This window comes from Thermobia domestica, chromosome 6, assembly GCF_964235325.1.
Source record: "Thermobia domestica chromosome 6, izTheDome1.hap1.1, whole genome shotgun sequence".
Lineage (NCBI taxonomy): Eukaryota > Metazoa > Arthropoda > Insecta > Zygentoma > Lepismatidae > Thermobia > Thermobia domestica.
Window position 1 is genome coordinate 117,259,610 of NC_137459.1, and position 24,910 is coordinate 117,284,519.

Below are 24,910 nucleotides of genomic sequence, written 5' to 3' on the forward strand. Positions count from 1 at the left end.
GACGGTGTTAATATTTTTTAAAATGCCATAACTTTTCCTGTATTTTACTGTATCACATGTGCTTGTCATATCCTTGTTGTTTCGTGTCTATGTAAAACAGTAAAATACGAGTAAATAGTTTCCATTTCCATTACTGCCGGGAATCCTATTCACAAATTTTAAATTGCGATGCAAATGTAAAGTTGTTTCACAAATTGCTACACAACAAGCAATATAAATAAGTAATAATAAGAATAAAAACGGTGCTGGTGCCTGTATACATAATATTTATTGGATCCGATAAAATTCGAGGGTGAAAGTTTCAAAACGCTATATCCAAGTCTGCTATTTCAAATATATTGACACGATATAACACTAAAGAGGGAATAAATTCTGTAGGTAATAAGCTTTACTATCGTTAAACTAACATCGTACCCAAAATGGCTGTTCATGGTTTCAATTTTGTAAACTTAAATTATATGAAGTCCTAATAGAATAGCCGAAGTTCACATTAAAATGTTTCCCGGACGCACCAACCGAACTGAAAGCAAAATTCAATGCCAAAACAAAAATGGATTTGTATCTGTTTCTTGATTTATATATTTTTTGTTGTCTGCCAGTTTGAATTTAGATAACCCGTACAATGCACATGAGAAGATATATTAAGGTTATTATTTCAATCCAAGTTTTGAAGTGTATTTTTAGATTTTTTTGTGGTGTGTTTTTAATGTTAGTTTTATCCCCCACCCCTCCGAAAAAAAAGCTTACTATGTACTTTTAGGCTGTGGTAGACTCCAACAACCCTGGTTTGGACGAGATGGGAGTAATTTAAATCATTGCAACGAATATGTTCACAATGATATGGTGTTTGACAAATTTACCAAAATACGTATATATCAAAAATTGGAATGAAAGGGAGTATAGATTTCTGACGATTAATATGACTAGAAAGAACAGTAAAAGGTGCGAGCCGCCGTACTAAACTTTTTCATCTCCATTTCTGAAATTAATTCATGCCATGCTGCAGTTATTACTTAAATATTTATTTATGAAACATGAACGTAATTAAAATAGGTGTTTCGGAAAACTTCGCTGAGGATGATTTATCTTCAGAGTGAACTTCAGCTAGTGGACTTCTTCATGAGATATTGCTTATGCCATATTGTAAGGTTGTTAATGAAATACTTATTTATGAACAAGTTCGACGAAAAGTTTTTGAGAAAGTTGTTCCAAAATAGAATATCTGGTTTTAATTTTATCACATACTTCGTATAGGGTTCTGTTGGAATTGGAAATACCTAATCGACGTTATCATTATCCAATTCGAACAGAGTGGTAAATCCGAAAGTTAATTATGTACTCACCCAGAGCAATATGGATTACCCCTGCATTGGTTTATAAGACAGAAAATTTCTGTGTTACCAAAATTGAGATTATATAAGAATTTCATCAGGATACCCGTAACAATTGGTTTTATTTTTGAAAATCGATAGAGATAAATTTACACTTTAATGAATTAACTGCCCATTATAAATTGTTACATTAAACTTCGATAGAATAATGATACTCTAAGTTAGAGTGAAGTTTTGTCTAAGGAATGAACTGTGTGGCAGATATTTCCTCTCAGTTGTATAAACAATCATGTCATATTTGATTTTCCTGGCATTTTAAAATTACATTCCTTTTGTACTAATGTAATATTTATAGTGAGAGTCGTCATCGTGCACCTCTGATTTTTATTGATTCGATGATTGCAGAAACTATACAAACCACTTAAGTACATTTTAATATTATTTAAAAATTATATTTTTGATATTTCTGCATATTTTTAATTTTTCTGCATTCAGTTCGGTATCCACCCTTATATTGCAATTTTAGCTACGTGCTAAGTGTGATGCATTTTATACATAAAGGTGCAGATACCAAGAAAAATTCAAAGTTGTCTAGAAATGAACTTTGTAAAAGACGTAATCGATGTAATCTGCGCAATCATCGATTCATTATTATACCTTCTCAGTAAATTGCTTGATTTGCTCGTTTAGGATGTGTCTAGGATATGTGTGTAGCATGATTGTCATTTTCATTTTCTTTTTGTAGATATATACATATATATTCGATAATTTACATTGTTATTAACTGTAAAATTCACTTAACGGTAGTTCACTCAATATACAGGATGGGGAGAATTAATTCCCTAGCGAAAATTGCTTGTAACTTTTTCCATATTTAACCAATGTTCATGAAACAAAAAGCATTCTGTCCCTTACAGCGGTAGAATTGTTACTCATTGCTAAAATTTCACATAAACACCACCATTGTCCAGCGGTACGTTTGCAAGAATTTGTCGAATTCGCTTATCCAACTGATCAAGAGTTTTTCCTTTTGAGCAATAAACAACTTCTTTCGCTCACACCCAGAGAAAGAAGTGGCAAGGCGTTAGGTCAGGACTCCTTGCTGGCCATTCAAGGGGTCACGAAGTCTCAACCAGCATCTTGGAAAATAGATGTCGAGTCACGCACGGATAGGACGTGTGAGATGAGGCGGAACCTCATCTTGAATAAAAATTAGGTCGTTGTAATTGTCCCATGTGAATACAATATCGTGAATATAATTTTCAAGCATAGCAATGTACCGTTCTGCATTCATTGTGTCCCGAATGACGTATGAACTCACAACTTTGGTAGATTTCATGCCGCACCACACTGTGACTTTTGGGCTAGGCAACCACCCTCGAGTCCTCTCCTACCCAATAATAACAATTGAATCGGTTAACAAACCCTCCGACATGAAGCACGGCTTCATCTGACTACAGGATATTACAGAAAAGATCGGACGAGTTTTCATACAAAGCAAGTATCATTTCCCGATACTCCAATAGATGATCACAATCCTCCGGCGATAATTCTGACACTAATGTATTTTCTATGAATGGACCTTCAACTTTTCTTTCAGAACAGTTCGAATTGTGTGTCGGGTTAAACTACTTTCGCGAGATCTAAGTCTTTGTGATTTCTGAGTACTTCAAGTGAACATTTCCTGAACCACTTGTACATTTTCCTTTGTCCTGGTTGTTGAGGGGCGACCACGTCTTCTAATGTCTGCTACAGAACCTGTGTCCATTAGCTTCGAATGACAATTCCTTACAGTCTTTGCATCTACCTAGGCACAAGGTCCTTTCACACTTTGTCGTCATCTTTGTACTGGTATCACGAACTATCATACTTGGTACGGTAATGCCAGCTGATCCCGCTTACGCAAAGTTAGACGTTGCGTCATGGTCCGCTGGTGATACCTGCAATGACATAAATGAGATATCATGTAGTAAATTGTTTCATTGTAAGGAAGAAAATGTTTTTTGTTTCAAGAAAATTGGTTAAGTATTAAAAATTTTAAACAATTTTTAATAGAGAGTTAATTCCCGCACATTTTGTAATAATAATACTAACAATAATAAATAAACTGGAATTCTTGTTTGAATTTAATATTATCTAATTTAGTAGCACGCGAATGAAGCATTGAAAAATATTGACACTCCTTGATGAGCAAATGAAATTTTAATATCATATACATTAAAAAACACAGAAATTAGCAGGCGCCTATATAAAAGGCAAAAATACGTATATCAATCTCATTATCTCATTATGGTATTGTTTATATCCTGGCATCATTTTAGTATTTCTGAATTTTTTCCCATTTCTTCACGTCCGTAAGCGACTGAGCGGCTTTGAACAACTGATTCTTCCTATTGAAATGAGATCTGAACCTCTGGACATGGTTTTAGCTTGGACTTTTAGCCTGTAATCACACCCACCGAAAATGAGAACGAACGGACATTCATTACCTGATAATTCAGGTCTAGGACACTTCATCAACCTGCCACTTGCTTTAAAGCTCAAAGCGATTACATCGTCAAAAGAAACTGTCATTTCGTCAAATGAAACGGACACACCGTGTAACAGGGACAAGTCAGATTGTCAACCTCTTACTTCGTCAAAAACTCGAAACAGTCACTCCATAAAACGGTCACATCATCAAAGAAACAGTCACTTCCTCGGACTGTTCGTAAAATGTACAGGATTGTTTTCCGTCAAGAGTAATAATTGAAACAGAGGATAAGTTAGGCAGCATTGAGTCAGCGCTGAGTTGCCGCCATATTTGGTCCAGAAATTGAAAATATATAGTTTTTTTTTTTTTTTTTCTTTCTTGTGTGGGGAGAATGTGTAGTTAACTTTGCAGTAGTTGATAAGATTGTTTACTGCAGAATATACTTTTCTGGAAAAATATGAAATTCAAAGGAGCAATTTGCTTAAAAAGAAATCATTTAATATATCTAAATGAAAATCGAGAACATGCTTTCAAAATAACGGCCTATTATCTCTAATGAAATATCCGAAATTAATGCATAATGGTTCTTTACATATTGTTTCAGAGAATACATTTATTAGCATTAAATGTATATATTTTAAAATGCAGTAGTTCCAGAGAATTTATAGCAACTGAAGCTTACACTAAGCCTCACAATCTGTTGCTTTCGAATGTGTTTAATTTAAATATCTGCGTGTATATCTTGAGTTTTAAATGACGTGTTATGACAAGTAGTGTTTGGCTATGAAGAAAATGATACAACTTTGAAAAAATCATCCAAGGAAACCATCGCGTACAGTGTTAATCGTTCAGAAGCCTATTTTTAAGAACTAGAATCGACCCTTCGCTCGCTCAACGCTGTACTACCTGAGTAACGTTTCTCACGAGACGAGAAATAAGGTTTTCTCATCTCATCTTGTAAATTTTGAACAAGTCTTCTTCCGTTGAGTATGAAAGTTGAGATTTTCTGTAAGTGAAGTACATGCAACACTTCCTTAAAGGGGGCCGCGGTGGCTCAGTGGTAGAGTGTTCACCTCTGGTACTTGGGGTTCTTGGCGCGATCCCAGCTCGCGCCATATGAACCTTGTGGTGGACAAACGACAAACACCGTTTGCGTGGGTTTCTTCGGGGTTCTCCCGTTTCCTCCCACTTTCTTCATTCCGCCATTTCATTCATTTCTCATCATAACCATCTCCTTTAGCCTAACCGGCATAAGCGTAAGACGTAAAACTCAAAGATTTCATTTTTCATTTTACTTCTTTAAAGCCATTTTTTTTTTTTTTTTTTTTTTTTTTTTTTTTTTTTTTTTTTTTGGTGGTAACTCGGTGAGATATTTAAACTCATAAACCGCGAAAGAGCTATAATCTGCCATTTTTGTTTGTTAAAAACAAAGTATAAAATTCAAAGTCACGTATTCTCTCCAGATAGATATGTAAATGTTTAATAAAATTGTAGTCAAACACACACACACAATGAAAGAAAGATAACAAAAGATTTAACATTTTTTTAGTGAGTTGTTACCAAAATTTGACCCTCAGTTTCACTATAAAGAAGGTAATTAAAAAGTGTACACGATGAAATAGAACGGGGCCGCGCTGGCTTAGTGGTAGAGCGTTCACCTCTGGTGCGTGGGTTTCCTCGGGGTTCTCCCGATTCCTCCCACTTTCTTCATTCCACCATTTCATTCATTACTCATCATCACCGTCTCCTTTAGCCTAACCGGCATAATCTTGGGACGTAAAACTCTAAAGATTTAATTTCATTTCACGATGAAATAGAACTACAATTTAAGAGCTACAATATTCTTCGATTCAGATTTCTGTCTCTTATAGTCCCTGAGATGTTAATGTTTTCTTGAACAGTCATGTGAGCAAAGGATATCTTCTACCGTCAGAAGTAGCTGACCCCGGCAATGTAAGCGCAGATTATTGTTAAATTATTGGTTTTGATATGCTACAGTACGTAGGAAATTAAAACACTGAATATAATTTTCTTTTCCAAAATATTCATATAACGAATTTACCTTAAATTGGATGATTTGATTTGGATTTGGTAGTGAATTACATTTCCAGTAATGAGAATACGGGGTATATTTTTCTCTTCAATGGAACATTTAGTCAGTCAATGTGTTTTATATTCTGCAACATTTGAATGAACTTTGTAGATAGATTGTTCATATTTTAATGGTAACGCTTAGTATATATTATGTTGACAAATGCTCTGTTGCGTAATTACAACTATGGGAAAGTTCCCGGCTTCAATCTCCGGTGGGAGCACACAATACAATTAAGAAGAAATCGATCTTATTGAGAAGTCAGCTGTAACGACGATACCTTAATATTTTCTGTATTTTCGACATTGGAGTAAGAGTGGAATCTTGTGCACATGAGAAATTCTCCAGAAAGTATATTCCCATGTGCAATTTCTAGTAGAAGTAGTGTACTTGCAGTATTGTTTCAAACATGTGTATCTTGTAAAATAATGAAAATTGGTAATCAAGTGGGTATTGAACCAGTAACCTCTCGCAACGAAGGTAATGTTGCTGAACATAAGAACGTTTTCAGTAGGAGCATAAATAACTTCAGTAACAGTACAACTTAATTTCGCAAGCAGTAACCGTTGAAATTAGCGGTCGTCACTTATTTTTCTTTCTTTCTTTCTTTCTTTTTCTTTCTTTCTTTCTGTTTATCCTAGACTTGATGAATCTTCACTCAATAGTTTGAGATATGGACGTAAATAGGCAGATCACACATCTGTTGATATATTTTAAGGTAAACTTCGTTCTTTTGTGTACAAAAGGTTATTGAAATATCGTGTATTCCTTCAATAGAAGGAAAATATTGAGTTCTGCCGAGACTCTTAAAGTGATTCTTTACAATATAGTAGCACAGAATGTATTTTTTAGTATCAGTTTTACCACATATCTGTAACTTGGCTCCTAAACCGTAAGAAGTTGAAAGAAAAAATAATAATAATATAAGAATAAAATAGAATAATTTAACATCTCACGTTCGTGCCGTTTAGGCTAAATAAAATGAACGATTAATGAAAGTAAATCCTTATGATAGTATTGGTGGAATAAGAATGTGGGAGGAAACGGAAAAATCCATAGTGTCTACGGACACTATGTTATTCAACTGAAGCTCACATGGCCTAGCATGAAACTAGGGATTCATCCCATCACTCCAGAGGTGAGCACAGTACCACTAAGCCACCGTTGCCCCATAAGAATTTCAGTGTTAGTTGCCTTGTATACTTGTGCTGACATATTTTTGTTAATATGCACTGATTTTTAAACGCCCATAATAAGAAATAAAAACATTGAATACTAGGAAATCATAAAGCAGCTTTGGAATCTCTATCATTTAAATCATCTAATGCAAGCAATAAGTGAGTAAATATTAACGAATTGTGTATATGTTATCGAATGAACTGAGTGACTGTGACACACATTAATGAAGTTTTAACTTTAATTAGAGCGAGTTGTACTGTATGGTATTTTAAAATGTACCATACAGTATACTATCGTCTTTATAAGAGCTCTGGATTTGCTTTTTTGATTATTTCTAAAACAAGAGAACAGCAAAGCACTGCACGTAAATTTAGACTTTATAACAATTCATTATATGACGTAACAATCAAAAAGCGGTCAAATTACACGACTGCTACGAAGTCTATATTGGGGTATGTTTTGTTTATCCATTGCTTTAGAAGTGATACTTAAAAAGGATTCACAGACATCTATTAGGTGTAAAGCAAGTCAACAAACTAATTTACTTGTTTGATAAGTAGTTGCTTATATATGTATTACTTTAGTTTACCTTTGATTTTTTTTTTTATTGCTTGCATGTACATTTATATTAAAACTTGCCTTTGGCTAGCTGGGGGTTCCGTCCCGAGTTTGATCGGCCTACGGCCTCGCATTTCTTGTCTGTCGGCCTTTGCATCAACAGTGAATTTCGTGAACTTGCTCTTCATATTTCCTGAATTTGTCCATCCGGGGCTTCGCCCCTACACACTCTCTTTGCTCGTCCTACGGTCTCGCACCTCGTGAACCCACAATTCTATCATTTCTTTTCCTATTTCAACTATCTAGAAGATAAGATTTTGTATCCCAAGAAAAGGCCCATTTAAATAACATGGGAATTTCTTCATCCCCTTTTAGACCCCTATAAAATTTAAAATATTCACTTTTGGCAATTTTTCTGTCGGTTAGTTCCGGAAAGCTACAACCATGCCAAATTTTATCATTGTAGCCCTACAGGAAGTGCTCAATAATTTATGTCAGCTCATGTAGTTTTATATATAGTTAAGATTAACTAGTCGCAGGTGATAGAAAAAAATCCTCAGAGAGAGAGAGAGAGACCATTAAATAGTGTAGCATCCTATAGTTGTTACAGTACTAACACACTAACAATATTAAAGGATCCTTTTAGTACCAAAAAGCGAATAAAAAGGCCTATTTTCATTGCAGTCCTAATTTATGTGTATTTCATCAGTAAGAACATTATATTGAAAAAGATACGAGCAAGTTAGGTATTTGTTAACTTGATGCTGTTATGTTGACAAGTTAAAACATAGGAGAGTACCGAAATTTTTACTTAATCAAGTGGTGCAATCATTTGTTAGATTATTTTTTTTTTTTTTTATGTTGATCACTTTTTGTTGTTAACTTTGCATGTAACAAAACATGACGTTCTTTGTTGTTGTATAGCTTAAAAGCTTCATTGTGGAACTATTGTTATGCTTATCCCTGTCCAGTATCTAAATGCTCTGTTGAAGATAGTGACTAGTTGTTCGTTTTGTAGTGTCTATGTCTTGTTTCACTTCATTGTAACGTATTAACGCGTGATCTGATAAGTACTTTTTACTGCAATAATAATTATTATTTGTTTTGTCGGGAGTTTCCTGCCAGAAGGCAAGTTCTCGTTCGTATACCGAACGTAAGTAGGCTGTACCTGAAAGCCGGTAGAACAAGGATATCATGACCAATTTCCTTTTCCCTTGCTTTTAATGGATGTATGGAAAATTAGTAATTGTAGAACTGGAGTCAAGGAAAGGGAATGCAGTTTAGAGATGTATACAAGAAATATATACAATATATACAAGAAACAAGTAATTTCGTTTTTATCATATAGATTATCGAGCCTATCCCGTTGATTTAGTAGCTAGTGCGTAAGCTTGCACATGGTCCCGGAATCGATTCCTAGTGAGAAAGCGTTAAAATTTGAACTTCGGATGGTCCTGATTCCACTTTAAATTGTAGGTCCATGTCTCTCATAGCCTCAATATTGAAAATGAACACTAAAACTTCAACAAACAAACACAAATATGATATTATATAGGTTGTTATTTGGGCAGAATAATTGTTATTCCTTGATGTGGTCCTGTAAAGACATCTTACAGTGACAGGAAGTAATATCTTGGACAAGAGTAAGGAAGTGGCCACTAACAATGACTTAATAGGTTCTCCCATGAAAAGTTTATATTTATTTAATAAAACTAACTCCCACCATTGTGACATACAGAAGTTTGTTACACGTAAAACTAAAGTATAGCATGTCTACTCCGATATAACATTTAACCCGGAGCAATGTGGTCTGATATAGCCTTGTTTTGCCTAGTAAAATTGATTTTCCTTGCAGTTAAACCGGATTGGACTTGGCCGAGAATAATTATTGAAATATGACATCAGTTTTGGATACTTATCAATGTTCGTTTACGTATCATATCGAGCTTCGGTACAGATTTATCTTTGTCAAGCATTCTGTGGGTGTAATTGCTATAGGAAAACGATCTCTATCTGTAGGTATGTTTGTGGCTTAGGCGCTTAAAATACTTTCAGCGAAGTGGTTTGGTAGAGTATTACATTGAAAGGCAAGCTCTTTGTACAGGAAATCTGTTGTAAGGAAATTCAATGGCCAACTTCCGTGCACTGTTAAATAGTGACTGAGCACAATAAATGCGGTGATTTTATTAACAGTATTATTGCATGAATTTTTTTTCTTTCTTTAAATCCTAAAACCTAACATAGAAATTTTAATTTTTTAACACATGGTACAATCTGAAATATTAATTGTAATCCTTGCAGGGCTATGAAGGAATGGAATGGGATGACGATTGGGACGATGATTCAGAAGGCGGTACACAAACAGGAAACCAAAATAGTTTAGGTATTCCAACTCAAATTTCCAAATCCGGAAGCACTGGAGATGTTAGTTCTATTGGTAAGTTAGACAATTTTTTTTTGTCGTTATCCCTCTACTTAGATGCTAATTTCATCATTAATGTTTATTCTTGTGATAACTAAAAATAATAAAGTCGGAAAATATTAACAGCAGGGTTGGCTGGTTTAAACCAGCTTTTTTTTTTTTTTTTTTTTTTTTTTTTAAACAACTGGTTTAAACCAAAAAGAAAAAAAGTACGAAAAATGCTTTAAATCGTGTGAACTTAATGGTGACGTTTGTACATATCAAACCATCTGCATTAGTTTATCTGAATAACATTTTAAAACATTTTTCTGAGCAGAACAAAGAAAAGGAGGGAAAGCAATATAGATGAGGAAGAAGAAGGAGTTATCTATGAAGTGAAATGTAGTGAGTGTGACATGAAATACATAGGGGAGACGGGAAAAAGGCTCATGGACAGATTGAAACAACATAAAGATGATGTTCGAATGAAAAGAGAAAATAATGCTATTTACAAACATCTGAAAGAAACGGGACATAGGATAGATTGGGAAGGGGCTAGAGGTTTAGAAAGAGAAAAAAGAAAGATTATTAGGAAGTAGAAGGAAGCGAGAAGAATAAAGAAAGAACAAGAGAAGAACTTAATGAACTGGACAAGTGGTATAAATATACATGAGCAATGAGAGAAATTATTAGAAGTGATAGAAAAGAAAAATGCATAAGACTGTTAGTGCAATTTGAATATTTTCAAATTTCTGTTATTTTATTTTATATAAAGATCAATAGAATTGTAAAATTGCATTGACAATTAACATGTATTAACAATGTAATTATATGATATTGTTACATATTACAAATTTAAACAACAATTAAAATTATATAAATGAAAATGCTAACTAACGGCTGAGGAAGATATAAGATTTGCTGTCATCTGTCTTTTCTCAATGTCTGATGAAGAGGACGTTAGGTCCTTGAAACTGTAACAAAAATCGTATAGTTATTAAATAATTCATTTTGTTCTGGTCAGAAAAATGTTTTAAAATGTTATTGTGATTATCCAGAACTATGGAGTATATTTATTAGTTTATCTGCTTTTAACCTTTTAATCAAGGTGTCCCATGTTCAATTCTCGGTCGAACCGCAACCCTTCTTTCGTGTGTAAACCAAGTAGCGGTTTGAATATCACTTTAAAGCGATTCTTCTTTATAACCTCGGTATTACATAAAGATGTTAAGCCTGAACATACGAAACGAAGCCACATTATATGTTTTTGCCTGCCTGAATGCTTGTTTTATAAAGAAGCAAAGGTTGCCTAAATATATTGATAGACATTGGCAAAATTTGTCGACTGCCAACGTAGCTTCCAGCGTTAGCTTGGATTGGACTTCGTTGTAATTTTATTGAATGATATCTACATACTAAATTTGGAATTTAATACCTCAGTTTTAGCGTACTGGTTATGATACGTTAACCTTAGATTTTACATGCAAAGCAATAACAGGATTTGCTTTGCGTTTAAAGTAATAACAGGATTTTCTCAATGGCTAACGCGGGAGTTTCCCGATTTATATGTAATTCTGTATAATGGTTTCACTTGTGTAACTATTTATCTTTTTGTCCTGAAATGACTCTTTACAGTTATATTAACAAGTATGTAAAGATCACTACAGCGTATTTTTAATCAGGAGTCCTTCGTGAGTGAGTCGGCAGACTCATTGCATTTGTGGCCAATTAGTCCCGGTTTCGAGTCCAAATGGAGGACAATTTCTCTTGGAAGTAAGCCGGGAAGCTGTTTGAATTCCGCTTTAAGCTTATAAGACCCCTTCCAGCATAACCCTGCTGTTGCATTATAACACCAAGGCGAAACAAACTTATTTCCGTCCATATGTAATATAAATAGATAGAGCAAATTATTTAAACCAGAAAAACCTGGTTTAAACAAAAAAAATAAGTTTTTTTTTCAATAAAAACCATAGTTTTGCCAACCCTGATTAACAGTTAGGTTTTAAACCAGTAGATTTTTTTTTTTTTTTTTCTGCAGTAGCACATAAGTTTAATAGAAAACTTTTGAAACATATATAAGTCTCTGGCTTCTGTCTCCGGTAACTCGTTGGTGCCACTATAAATCCCGGAATACTTCTCTTCTCCCAGCATCAGTAGTACTGAATTCGTTTCTATTTGTGTACCATTTCGGGCCATGGATATTTCAGTATTCATGCAAGTGTTACGGGATATGAAGTAAGGACAAGTTAGGACATCTTTATTTCATGTGGAATAAAGTGCATGTATTCTATATCGTCCCTCTCGAGACAAAGGGGCGTATCTATTTTTTTTAACTTTTCCAGGAGACAAGTTTAAAGATGTTATTATAAGTTTATATTATCGTGTTCTGTCAAAATTTAATTTGATCTCGTAAGTTACATATCTGACACGAAGGATGTCAAACTAAATTTGAAAACAAGACGATAGAATATATAATGAGAAAAAGTTTAAACTTGTCTCCTGGAAAAGTTAAGAAAATGAGATACGCCTTTTGTCTCGAGAGGGACGATATATTTTAGGAAATCCTATACCAAATCCTTTCCTGATAGACTTGATCTGGACAATTTCGTAGTCGGATGGGGAAGATTGTGTCGTACAGTAAAATTTAGTTACCTTATTTGCCTGAGTGTAAACCGATCTTTTGTTTTTATTTTTTTCTTCGTTGAAAATTGCCTCTCGGCTCAGAGTGTGTGTCGACAAACGACACTCTCTATCGACGCAGTAGGAAAAGTTCCGAGAAATATCCCCAGAAACCTACACAAGTAAATGTTTGTTGTTGTGTAGAATTAATGTTATCGGGTCATTGGTTTTTCTTCTAATTGTAGTGGTTTTAATTTTTATCAAGAAAAGAAAGAAATTCAATTTTTATATTGCTCATGCTTCCATTTAGAAAATATTTTAAATATTGAGGGGAAAAAAAGTAAATTTCTTTAAGAAAAATGCATGTTAATTTAGCAGAATTCATTAGCATTTAGCCAGAAAATTTACTCATGCTTCGTATGTTTCACTAATAAATTTTATTTTTTATTTTTTAAATTTTTGTTTTAATTTTTGTTTCGGTTTACATCAGCGTGACTTCATTCAAATAAATATTGCATATGAGCGGTACTTCTGAAATGAACATCCTTTAAGTTGATATAAGTATAGAAGCCAGATGAAGTGTGTCTTGGACGAAGTCAGCAGTTCTTCCAGTAGTTAGGTTGCCGGAAATGATATTAATTGGTATGACAACTTTAACAGTATTCTCATGCTTGGTGAGAATAGCTTTAATGGCTGGAATAATGCGTTGTGGAAGGCAATTGGAAGCTACAATTTTTCTTTATTAAAAAAAAAAGAAAAGAAAAGAAAGAAAGAAAAAAGAAAAAGAAATCTTTTGCAGGGCAAAATGTAGTTCCAGAAAATATTTCCCTATTCATTTCTCTGGGAGGAGCATGCCCTGGGAAAGAATATTGGACGAGAGAGCAACAACATATGAAGTATTGATTGGGGGAGAAACACAAGAAGGAGCAAAATAATTAGGATAAGAAGATGGAACATACATACTATGTTACAGGGAGAAAAAATAGTAAAATCTTAAAAATGAAGAGATGAAAACAAATAGTGTAGATTTGGTAGGAGCTTATGAAGTAGATAGATGGTGGGAAATTGAGAAGCAAAGATATAAAATAGTTTACTCCGGTAATGAGAAAAACAGTCGTAATGGCGCGGGAGTAATTCTGGATAAGCACCTGAAAGTAGAATTCGTTGGTGATATAGTTATGATTCTAAGAGCCAAGGGGAAAAGAAAAGTATTTAATAGTGATAAATACGTACGCTTCCGCAGCTGAACAATAGAGGAAAGTTATGAAAAAATAGAATAATTCAGGAAGAAGAGGGTACATTCGTAATTATTTTGGCAAAGTAAATGAGAGAGAGATTGATCAATTGTGGTAAACAGAGGTCACTCATAGTTACGAATACTTGGTTCAACCAACACAAGACAAATGAGCAGGTCATACCGGGCTAGTATAAAAGTCGTGAAGACCTTTCCCGGGACTGAGATATTCGATTATTGTGCGGGCCGAAGTGAATTTCCGACTGAAAAAGGTAACCAGAAGAAGAAAGAAAACTTGCAAGATAAGAAGCAAGAAATCGGTTCATATGAAAATTCGTAAACATTTTCAGCAATAATAAACCAAGGAAACAGATACAGGTACAAACGTGCGATGGAAGTTCACATTTATCAGACTACAGAAGTAGGATGCCAGGAATAGAAAATAGCTAAGAAACCATTAGTTACGGAAGAAATGTGGTAAATTAGGGAATAAAAGAACTGGAAATAGGATAACACAGAGGAGGGTAAGGTATGTGCGTGACTTGTATGAGAATACTGATAGACAATGTACTGTAGATGTCGAAAAGAAAAGTTCTCATCTGGATGGTAAGAGATATCTTTCTCGAAAATGAACATCAAGTTGTTGAAACAAGGCGTGAACTGGTAACCCCTGATTAGAGAACCGTTCGCTTTTCAGACGCCTCGCTTCCTAGCCATGCTAACTTTCGCATAATGGTAGCGCGTTGGGTATTCCGCTATCCTTATTATTATAGACGTACCTACGTCACAACAGGATATCAAAGGTTGTATACAACTGTATTCTGGTGTACGATGGTACCACAATTCACAGCAGAACAATGCCCAACTTTCGTTTTATCCTTTACACTAACTGAGGAAACACTCACTCACTAGAACACAGTAACGTCCCGAGATATTATTCAACAAGAGAAGTTGTTTGACCGTAAAGCCCTGGTGGCGAGTATGCATGCTCTTTAGCCGAACATTACATACCTCTACTGCTAGTTTCATTCACTAGGTTAGATAAAAAAAAAAGTCGTTGAAACGTTAATGTTACATTATGTAATGCAGATTTAAAAAAAAATTAAACATTACTCAGTCCTAATACAAATAAAAGATTTTAATCTATCATTTGTTTTGTGGCACTTAGGGCCCACAGCTCCGATACAAGTTGAAAGAGGACAGTGGAACTCTTTACGCAATATTTCAGCACCGGAAAGTACTCCAGATTACATGGGATGGCAAAATCTGGGTGCCGTAATTAGAGAAGTTGAACGTACTACTGTGTAATTGACTGCTGCCGAATAAGTAAAGAACTAATCCTATGAGATATCCATCGTAAGCCTGACAGTGAAGCTCTGTAACTGGTATGACATGATAGTGTCAGTGATGTAAAAAAAATAAAATATGCAGTGATGTATACTTTCTCATTATCTGCAATATAATGACTCTCAATTATGTTCGTTTGTATGTGATGATAGCTGATTTGTACTTTTTGTTTTATAGGACGTGGTGAAGGAAAGACGACAGTCAGAAGAAATTTTAATCGATTTTCAACGTTCGTGAAATCAGGTGTTGAGAGTTACGTTCTAGGTAACACTTTGAAAAATATAGTGAGAGATGAAGATAAGGTGTACATAGTGGTAAGTATATGAATCCTATAGTCTTTATCTGATATGCCATGCTGCACACTTCTGGAAATTATACAATTCCAGGAAATAAAGCATTAGATCATAGCTATAGCAGCGGTAGCAATGTTTTGATGCAAGTTTCGTTATTCCTCTTAGAATAGCAGCAAAATCAGTTACCTTTTTCTGTAGTGATTTATTTTCATGTTCCGTTATTACTATAGCTTCTTAAAAATACGTTACATTTTCTGTACAGTATTCATTTACCTCAACATTATTTGTTGTGCTTTACTCAATATCGAACCTATATAGAATAGGATCTACTTTTCAGCCATGACCTAAGTTTTGGAAATCAGGCTTGGTATGAATTGGAAACTTGTGAGAATGTTTTGCTGCAACAGGAATCAAATGCATGTGATTTTCTAATGCCACAGTTCTCAAGTTACCTTCCATTTGCTTTGTTCTATTCAATTCCAGTAAATTGTAGCTCCATTTTGTTAGGTTAGGTTAGGTTTATAATTTCGATAACAGAAACATATACAAAATCATACATACATACAGGGGATGGACAAAAAAATCTAAAAACACTTCATACGGGACACGTAAGTTTGGCCCTCCACTGTACAACACGTGTTGCGGTTGCCGATTGTTTTTTGTTTTCAATGTATCATATGGACCTTCCTCTTCCGACAGCAGTAACCATTTCACCTGTGAGTGTCGTGGTGTGAAAGTGGTGCGGTAAAATGGGGGACCTGACAGACTTCCAAAGAGGCATGATCGTTGGTGCCCGTCTGGTTGGAGCTTCAGTGGCAACAGTGGCGAACATTGTGAGGGTATCGAAAGGTACTGTGACCAATGTCAAGAGGGATTACACAATTCATGGGCAAACGACGTCTGCAAAGCACAACAGTGGTCGAAAGACAATCCTATCAGATAGGGACCGGAGGGCATTAAAACGGATTGTAGCAGCTAAAACGAAGGCCACTGCAATGAAAATTACGTCTGAACTCAATTCCGGCCTACAGAATCCGGTTTCATCGAAAACAGTGCGACGGGAACTTCATAAACTGAAAATTCATGGCAGGCCCGCTATCGCCAAACCCGTAGGCACAGCAGTAAATGCGAAGAGGCGTATCCAGTGGTGCAAGGACTACAAGGCGTGGACTCATGAGCAGTGGAAACACGTAATGTGGTCCGATGAATCGACCTTCACCTTGTTTTCAACAAGAACACCGTCGCAGGCCTATGATACAGACTGTCTGCTCCCAACTGTAAAGCATGGGGGTGGTTCTGTTACAGTATGGGCAGTGATATCGTGGTTTTCTGCAGGTCCCATCATAGCCCTGCATGGAATGATGAATGCTAAGGCGTACGAGGCCATTTTGGGGGACCAGGTTCTACCCATGGCCAAAAAATTGTTCCCTGATGGTGATGGCATCTACCAAGTTGATTTGGCACCCTGTCACGCTGCAAAAACGGTGAAATCATGGTTTGAGGAGCATGAGCAGGACTATCACATCTGCCCTGGGTCCCACAATCACCAGATCTGAGCATCATTGAGCCATTGTGGTCTGAGTTAGAAAGGCGTGTTCGGTCTCATTACCCTCCACCAACGTCCCTTAAGGAACTGGAGCATATTCTGGAGGAACAATGGTACAAAATTCCACACACCACAATTCAGGAGTTGTATACGTCCATTCCACGTCGGATCCAAGTTGTTTTGGACGCAAAAGGAGGCCCCACACCATATTAGGTATGATTTCCACACTTGTGCAAACGTTTTAGATTTTTTTTTTTTTTTTTTTTTTTGTCCATCCCCTGTATATGTAAATCATCCGATCGGAATCACATTTTGTATGGTGGTAGACATAGACTTGCTATATAAGTATATGAAATATTATGGTGTATATGCTTTTGGTTCTCTAATATGGGTGGTCCAATTTTGGATTTAAAAAAAAAAAAAACCCTCATTCAACCGGGATCAGTCTTGGTATGGCTGTAGACCTTGATCTGCGTTGTGTAGGCTTTGAGTTCCCGAGTTATACACAACTAAATTTGCAAATCATTGAACATTACAAATACAATAAATAGCATTTAAATAGCAATTAAAGATCAGTCTTGCACAGAAAAAATAAAAATCTAATGAGTGGTGATATTTTTTACGACTATGCATATCTCACTTGTATTTCCATCAATGCAAAAAAAATTAAGCAGAAAACTCACTGGCTTTTGAACAAAGTTCGTGAACTTGGAAGTGTAATTTTACTAATAATTCTGATATAATAAATCTTTGTCATTATTATTATTATTATTAATATTATTATTTCTGTTAAATATTTAGGAAACAGAGGATGGAAAAATAATGTGGCAGCCGACCATAGAGCCTTATTCTTGTGTTGTTGCTTCCCCTAAGAAAGAGTCAAAGCTTAAAGGACTGAAGAGCTTCATAGCGTATCAGTTAACTCCTACGGTAAGTGATCATCAACTAGTGGTGGAAGATAGGAACAATCTTATTTTACTCTGAAGTAGAAATATTAAAATAGTAATAGACAGTTCATAAGTTGAAGAATACATAGCTAGTATTGATACATAAAAATAGTAGTAGTTCAGTGTTAAAAATTAAAAGTTTTTTTCTTTCTTTTTTAAATCAAGAAGTCATAAATAAATAAATAAAGACAGTATAACTACGTCATTCCAGGAGTCAAGATATTTAATGAGTAGTAATTTGTACAATTTCGTTTTTTTGTAAACTGTATACTTTCAAGATTTTTGTAAAGCTGTTGAAACAAATTTGGAAACTTCGTATTACTAGCAATAAAATGTATTCGCCAGATTTGTAGATAATTATTTGAATACATTGTGGATATTGTACAAGCCATTGAATTTTACAGATGTGTTAAGTGAAACAGTAGTGCTATTAAAAAACAATCACATTTTTTAATTACATGTATTATTTTATTTTATTGTAGTCAACCAACATACAGGTCTCGAGACGATATAAACATTTTGACTGGTTGCATGAACGCTTAGAGGATAAATTTAGTTTAATACCCATTCCACCATTACCAGATAAACAAATATCAGGTAATTTATCATTTTCTTTTCTTTTTTTCGCTTCGCCAGTAGTTGTAGTTACATTTTTTCATATAGTGAATATACGGTAAATTATGAGTGCGAAACTGTGCTTACGGAGTAAATAGCCGCTTCTAATGTTAGAGCTATCTCCTTATCAAGAGGAGGGAAAATTGAGTACAGATAGCCGATTTTTAAATGTATATTGTATAGGGGTTGCAAGGACGCAATATTATCTGATTGCTCATAACCTTATTGATTATTTTATTTTCACGTTTGTCTATTGTGCTCTAATCTAAAGGTGAAGCTGGGAAATATATACTTGATGAAAAGAAAGAAATAGTGGATTAGAATTAATCATGCTCAAGACGAAGCGTGGTTCAAACTCACGGGAGCGCCCTAATATAAAATCTAGAGCAGAGATTGATTTTACTAGTCGTAAGGGCATTTTTCTTCGTGACTTGTTCTTTCACGGAATGCAAGTGTTCCTTATTACAGCTCGGAATCCATATATATTTTTTATTGTACTTTCCAGAAAGACTATATTTCTCGATTCTTCGTGAGTTAGTTATGCACGTTATTCTAATCCTGTCAGTTTCTATGTTGCATAAATATTACAACGGTAAACTTGTTATAGCGCTAAAAATAGTGTGTGTGTAAAAGCTCCATGTTTGTTTACATACTTTTCAATTAATTGGTTGGTTCGGACAATATGACACTTTTGACAGAACAACTAAATTAATCTTGTGGCAGCACATTTTATGTGAAAAGAAGCTACTTGGGTAGTGAAAATTTAAACAATTCCTTGCATCTCAATATACTCGCCTCTGGCTTTTGAAAAGAAAAAGAAAAAAAAAAACACCTCTAACTCTCTTTTATAGGTTTTGTATCCACAGGTGTAGACACAATATTTTGTTAATGAGCCTTGCAAGAAAAGTTTAAGAGAGGTAAAGAAAATATGTCTTTGTTCAAAATAAATCTTTCTGTAAAAATGAATACGGTGCCTTCCATTTCAACTCAGGCAAAAAAAAAAAAAAAAAAAAAAAAAAAAAAAAAAAAAAAAAAAAGTACCATCACCATCTCAGATATTGTTGAAACTTTTTTTTTTTATAGCAACTAGGCATGTTTTTAAGAGACATATTTTTTTGTTTTCTCGAAAAAAATTTTCCTGCCAAGTAATGGGCCATCAAAGACTGGGAGTACAATTTACAAATTGTAGAAGACATGGAAAATGGTCAAATTCGGAGCCCCACCATTCAGCTATGGAGACAGGTAAAGATATAATTCTTGTTGTGGTATGTACATAGGGATATAAATAAACTGTATTTTATTATAGTTTGGTTTGCGCATGCGTATCTTTTTGTACATAAATTAACAAATGAACATCAGTATATCTGAAAAGTCGAAGTTTGCGAATTTTTTTTCGAACGCAAAATTCTGTTTTTACGGTTGGTAAGACCTAGTTACCCGCTTTCCGAAAAAAAAAAAAAAATCGCTTCTGTGTGCAACCATTTCATCGCAAAAAATTCGAGAAATTGTCAAGTTTTCAAAAATCGCCATTTTTGGGTGCCATTTTCTCGAAAACACCATTTTTTTAAATTTTGAAATTTTATCAGATGGTTGAACTTTACATGAATAATAAACACACCAATTAGCATTCTCGACCAATGCTTCATGAATTAACTACAGCCTTTAGAAGTTAGCGCAGTTTCGTTAACTTTGATGTCACAGTTGGCAACACTGGAAAAAATCAAAGTGCAACAATTTGATGATGTTTGTGATTCACATTCATTAAATAACGAACAAAAGTTGTTTCCTAACTGTTTTTTATTATTTTGATCAAAAATGCTCTCTAAAATAGTAAAATGAGTCTCTCCCCTACTCATCCGTTTTCTTAAACCGAAGTAATCTGAGGTGGAAATTACGATTACGAAACACACACATTTTAAGTTCACTTACAATGGTCTTCGAAAACAAAATTTCACTTTTTTTTTTCCACATGAACCAATCATTTGCTTGCTTGATGTCTTCTTCACTAACAGCATGTAACCATGCAGATGCTCCAATAGGTGTTGGTGCACTCACAACCCGTAGCACATTGCCGATAGTCACAAAACACTCATTTTCACTTCTCTTATGCTCTTCTCGAAACCTGTACCCTGCTGAAAGTCCATGTGGAATCATAAACAGCATTTCAACTTCACGTAATTCATGATTTATTCATAATATTTCTGCTACCCACCACTGGTTATCAAATATTCATGTAACAAAAGATCCTTTTTGCAGACTTCTTAAATCTACTCTTTGAATTGCAGAAGCTCGATTTTGGGGGAAGCATGAAGTTAGTTCATGGTGACCCGTTGCTGCCATAAAAACTTCGCCATTTTCCGAAAGCCAAAAGTGACTTCGTTGAATACCAGTTACCGGTCGCACACTTTCATTTTATTTATTTATTTATTTTTTTTTTCTTCGGAAATCGTCGAATTTAGTTCCAGGCAACAAAAGGAGAGTAATACCCGGAGTTTGTACTTACACCATACTCACGAATTCCTCTGCAGTTTTAATGTGTATCTGTTTTTGCCTAACATTATGCCGCGTTGCCACATTCTTTACAACCCCTCGAATAACGTCGCAGAGACTTATGCATGGCAAGTTTCACTGAAAAACCACTGGCTTATTGGACCTGTCTGCATCTCGAACATCTGAAAGCGATTTTTAAAGTGGAATGCAGCACCATCAGAAATCACGGACACGGTTTGGGAAATTGTAGACATTTATTTTCACGTATTCGAACCTTTTTCTATAACTTATATTTTCGCTTTTCTTTGAGTATTTTTAGAATCTTGTCTACGGCTATGAGTACATGAGCCGAATCATGTGTTTTGTCGTCTCTTATTACAGCAAAACTGTCAGTTATTTCATAATAATATAACACTGCCGTAAAGATGGAAATTCGCAGTTTTTCCGGTGATAACCCTGAATTTCACTTTGCAGAATAATAGTCCAATTTTCAGCGAAGTCCACATGAAGTAAAATAGAATTCGTATCTTGAAATTTTATACGATGCCTTTCGGTAGCAATTAATTCTCTTTTGATTTTCTTGATGTAGTCATGAATTACAATTCTTACAGTTAGATCAGCAACGTACGATAGGAAAACAAAGTGGCACAGTTTTATATATATATATATATATATATATATATAACGAAATCATTGTTTTCCCATATGGCATATGTAACATTTTCATTTTCATCAGGATCAAATAATTAGACTCCACACTTATTCCATCCACTGCAGAACATTCACCACATTCTTGAAGAAGACAGCTGTCATTTTCTACGGATCATACTACCAAAGAAAATAGGTCACTTATAACAGCTTCAATTCAGGCTGCACCTTTGATTTGTTGCAACGCAGTAGCAGCTAACTTAAAATTTGCACGATACACACACACACACTTCCCTCGCAGGTTGCGGACTGACCCACTTTGGTCGAATACTATAAAATTTCGAGTGACCCATTCTTATGCTCGGATTGTTCTGTTTAAAAAGTCCGTAAATTTCTTTGATGGAACGTGTGTAAGGAAACGTTTCGATTTTTTAACTTTTTGTCTATTTTCGATCACTGTAATGACAACGCACTTATTGGGACTTTGGAGCATTCCAAATCATCACTGAGGTAATAGTTCAGGCTTTTTATAGTTCATCTGAATTTATTGGATGGCCGTTTCAAGTAAACTTAAAATTTGTGTGTTTCGTAATCGTAATTTCCATCTTAGATTACTTCGGTTGAAGAAAACGGAGGAGTAGGGGAGACTCGTTTCATTATTTCAGAGAGCATTTTTGATCAAAATAATAAAAAACAGTCAGGGAAAACTTTTATTCTTCATTTAATGAATGTGAACCACAAACATCATCAAATTGTTGCGGTTTGATTGTTTCCAGTGTTGCCAACTGTGACACCGAAGTTAACGAAACTTTCCTAATTTCAAAAGGCTGTAGTTAATTTATGAAGCACTGGTCGAGAATGGTATTTGGTGTGTTTATTATTCATGTAAAGTTGAACCACCTGACAAAATTTCAGAATTTAAAAAAAATGGTGTTTTCGAGAAAATGGCGCCCAAAAATGGCAATTTTTGAAAATTTGACTATTTCTCGAATTTTTTGCGACGAAATGTTTGGACACAGAAGCGATACAAATTTTTTTCAGAAAGCGGGTAACTAGGTCTTACCAACCGTGAAAACAGAATTTTAAAATTCGAACCGGAAGTGCTCGAAAAAAAATCGCAAACTTTGACTTTTCAGATAAACTGACGTTCATTTGTTAATTTATGTACAAAAAGATACGCATGCGCAAACCAAACTATAATAAAATATACTTTATTTATATCCCTATGTACACTCATGTCCAAAATTATTGTCGCATGTCTATAAACATGTTGTAGGAATATAATTTGATAACGAATTCGTCCGGTATTTCTTATAATGTTAGTATGTGTATAATCGACCGAGACGTGTATGTAGCAAATTTCATGTCAAAAGAGTAGTAAATAGGAACAATTCAACGAAAATAAACTTTCGTGTCTATTTAGCGACATCTTGCTTTACCCATTCTATTTTTTTTATTATTATTATTATTTTCCTATGAAATTTGCCACAAATATACATTTCCCGATTATACACATAGTATCAGTATTAAAAGTACCCTGCAAAATCATTATCAAATTATATTCTTACAAGAAGACAGTTATAGATATGCGACAATCATTTTGGACATGAGTGTACATACCACAAAAAGAATTATAACTCTACATGTCTCTATAGCTGAATGGTGGGGCTCCGAAGTTGACCATTTTCCATGTCTTCTACAATTCATAAATTGTACTCCCAGTCTTTGATGGCCCATTACTTGGCTGGAAAATTTTTTTCGACAAAACAAAAAAATATGGGTCTCTTAAAAACATGTTTAGTTGCTATATAAAAAAAAAGGAAAGTTTCAACAATATCTGAGATGGTGATGGTACATGCTCTGCCTGAATTGAAATGGAAGGCACCATACAGAGCTTTCAAAAGTGAGAAAGTGGCTAATTTATTTTTAATGTACAGTCATGAATAAAGGTTTTTGTTCATTTACGTGAAGTACTTTTGTACTGTAAGCTTCGAACAGAAAGCTTGATTTTTTAAAATTTATTCCTTAATTATTATTTAAAAGACCAATTTTGTTTTCATAGATGCTTATTTTGTCTGGTTGTGGAAAAAGGACTAAGTTCTGTTATCGTCAACTGATAGACTCTCAACTGTTATCGTCAACCGGGGATAAAGTTTTTCTCGTAATTGTACATACAAAGTTTTTCTCGTAATTATACATACAAAGTTATTCTCAGATGTACGTACTGTAGTTACGCCACTTATTCCTCGATTATTTGTCTGATTCAAAGTGGATCGTCTGAATGGAGAATAGTTAAGTTTTTTCTTATACACTGTCTGAAAAGCTAGACATCCCTAATTGTTAACGCATTTCATACGTTGGCATGCCTTATAAAGACTTAAAAAAAAAAAAAAAATATTAATGCTTTAACTTGAGATGGAACAAAATTTTAGATCTTTATACGATTGTACTTTCATTTCGACCAGGCAACACTGCTTGGGCGTCCGTCAAGAAGGCTATCTACGCGTTGCCTCTAGAGCTCACTCTCAAATAAATCTCAGTTCACCAGGCATAATAAATTAGTCGCTGTATGAAACTCTATTTTCCATTTTCGTTACTAAGGCAGTATTTCATTTTCGTAAATTAAAACTTGAGATTTCGTGTAAACATATGGTTAGCTTTCTCGCTCTCGCCTTTCATGCGGTAGACTCAATTCGATTTCCTTTGGAAGCTCATTAGTACTGGTCCCACGTGAAATGATGTGTCCTTGGTGCTGAAAAGGAATGCTGTTGATCTTAAAGGTAATCTTGATCTGTTAATTAATCTGTTAATAGGGCTAAATACATGTTTACGATGTTTTTTGAAATATTTTTGAGTTTCATCAGGAGGTGAAATTCTAGTTTGGTGCTGTGTAAGACTCGGAGCCAACCATTTGAGCTCAGATATTTATGAGCTTGTGATCATTTCACGGGAAAGTGCCTGGTTACCACTTACCTTTCCCGTGTGTACTGTAGCCACTAAGTAGAAGGACCTTGCTAAATTATCAACATTTAAAAGACAGGTTGCTTGGCCTTTTGTAAACAACATTTTCGTGTTATGTAACTGCCATAATGGTGGGATATTGATCATAGTTCTCTTATTGCGTGAAATGCGTGAAT

At 34.7% G+C, this 24,910-nt stretch overlaps 1 protein-coding gene across 3 annotated transcripts in view; it reads left to right on the forward strand.

The window, feature by feature from the left end:
- Nucleotides 1–24,910, forward strand: part of SH3PX1 (sorting nexin 33-like protein SH3PX1) — a 64,199-nt gene that overhangs the window by 23,514 nt on the left and 15,775 nt on the right. For all 3 annotated transcript variants that reach the window (XM_081762003.1, XM_081762005.1, XM_081762004.1), the window contains exons 4-7: nucleotides 9,935–10,070; nucleotides 15,412–15,548; nucleotides 17,875–18,003; nucleotides 18,503–18,617. In XM_081762003.1, coding sequence (XP_081618129.1) covers nucleotides 9,935–10,070; nucleotides 15,412–15,548; nucleotides 17,875–18,003; nucleotides 18,503–18,617 — 517 coding nt within the window. The remainder of the gene's footprint in view (nucleotides 1–9,934; nucleotides 10,071–15,411; nucleotides 15,549–17,874; nucleotides 18,004–18,502; nucleotides 18,618–24,910) is intronic.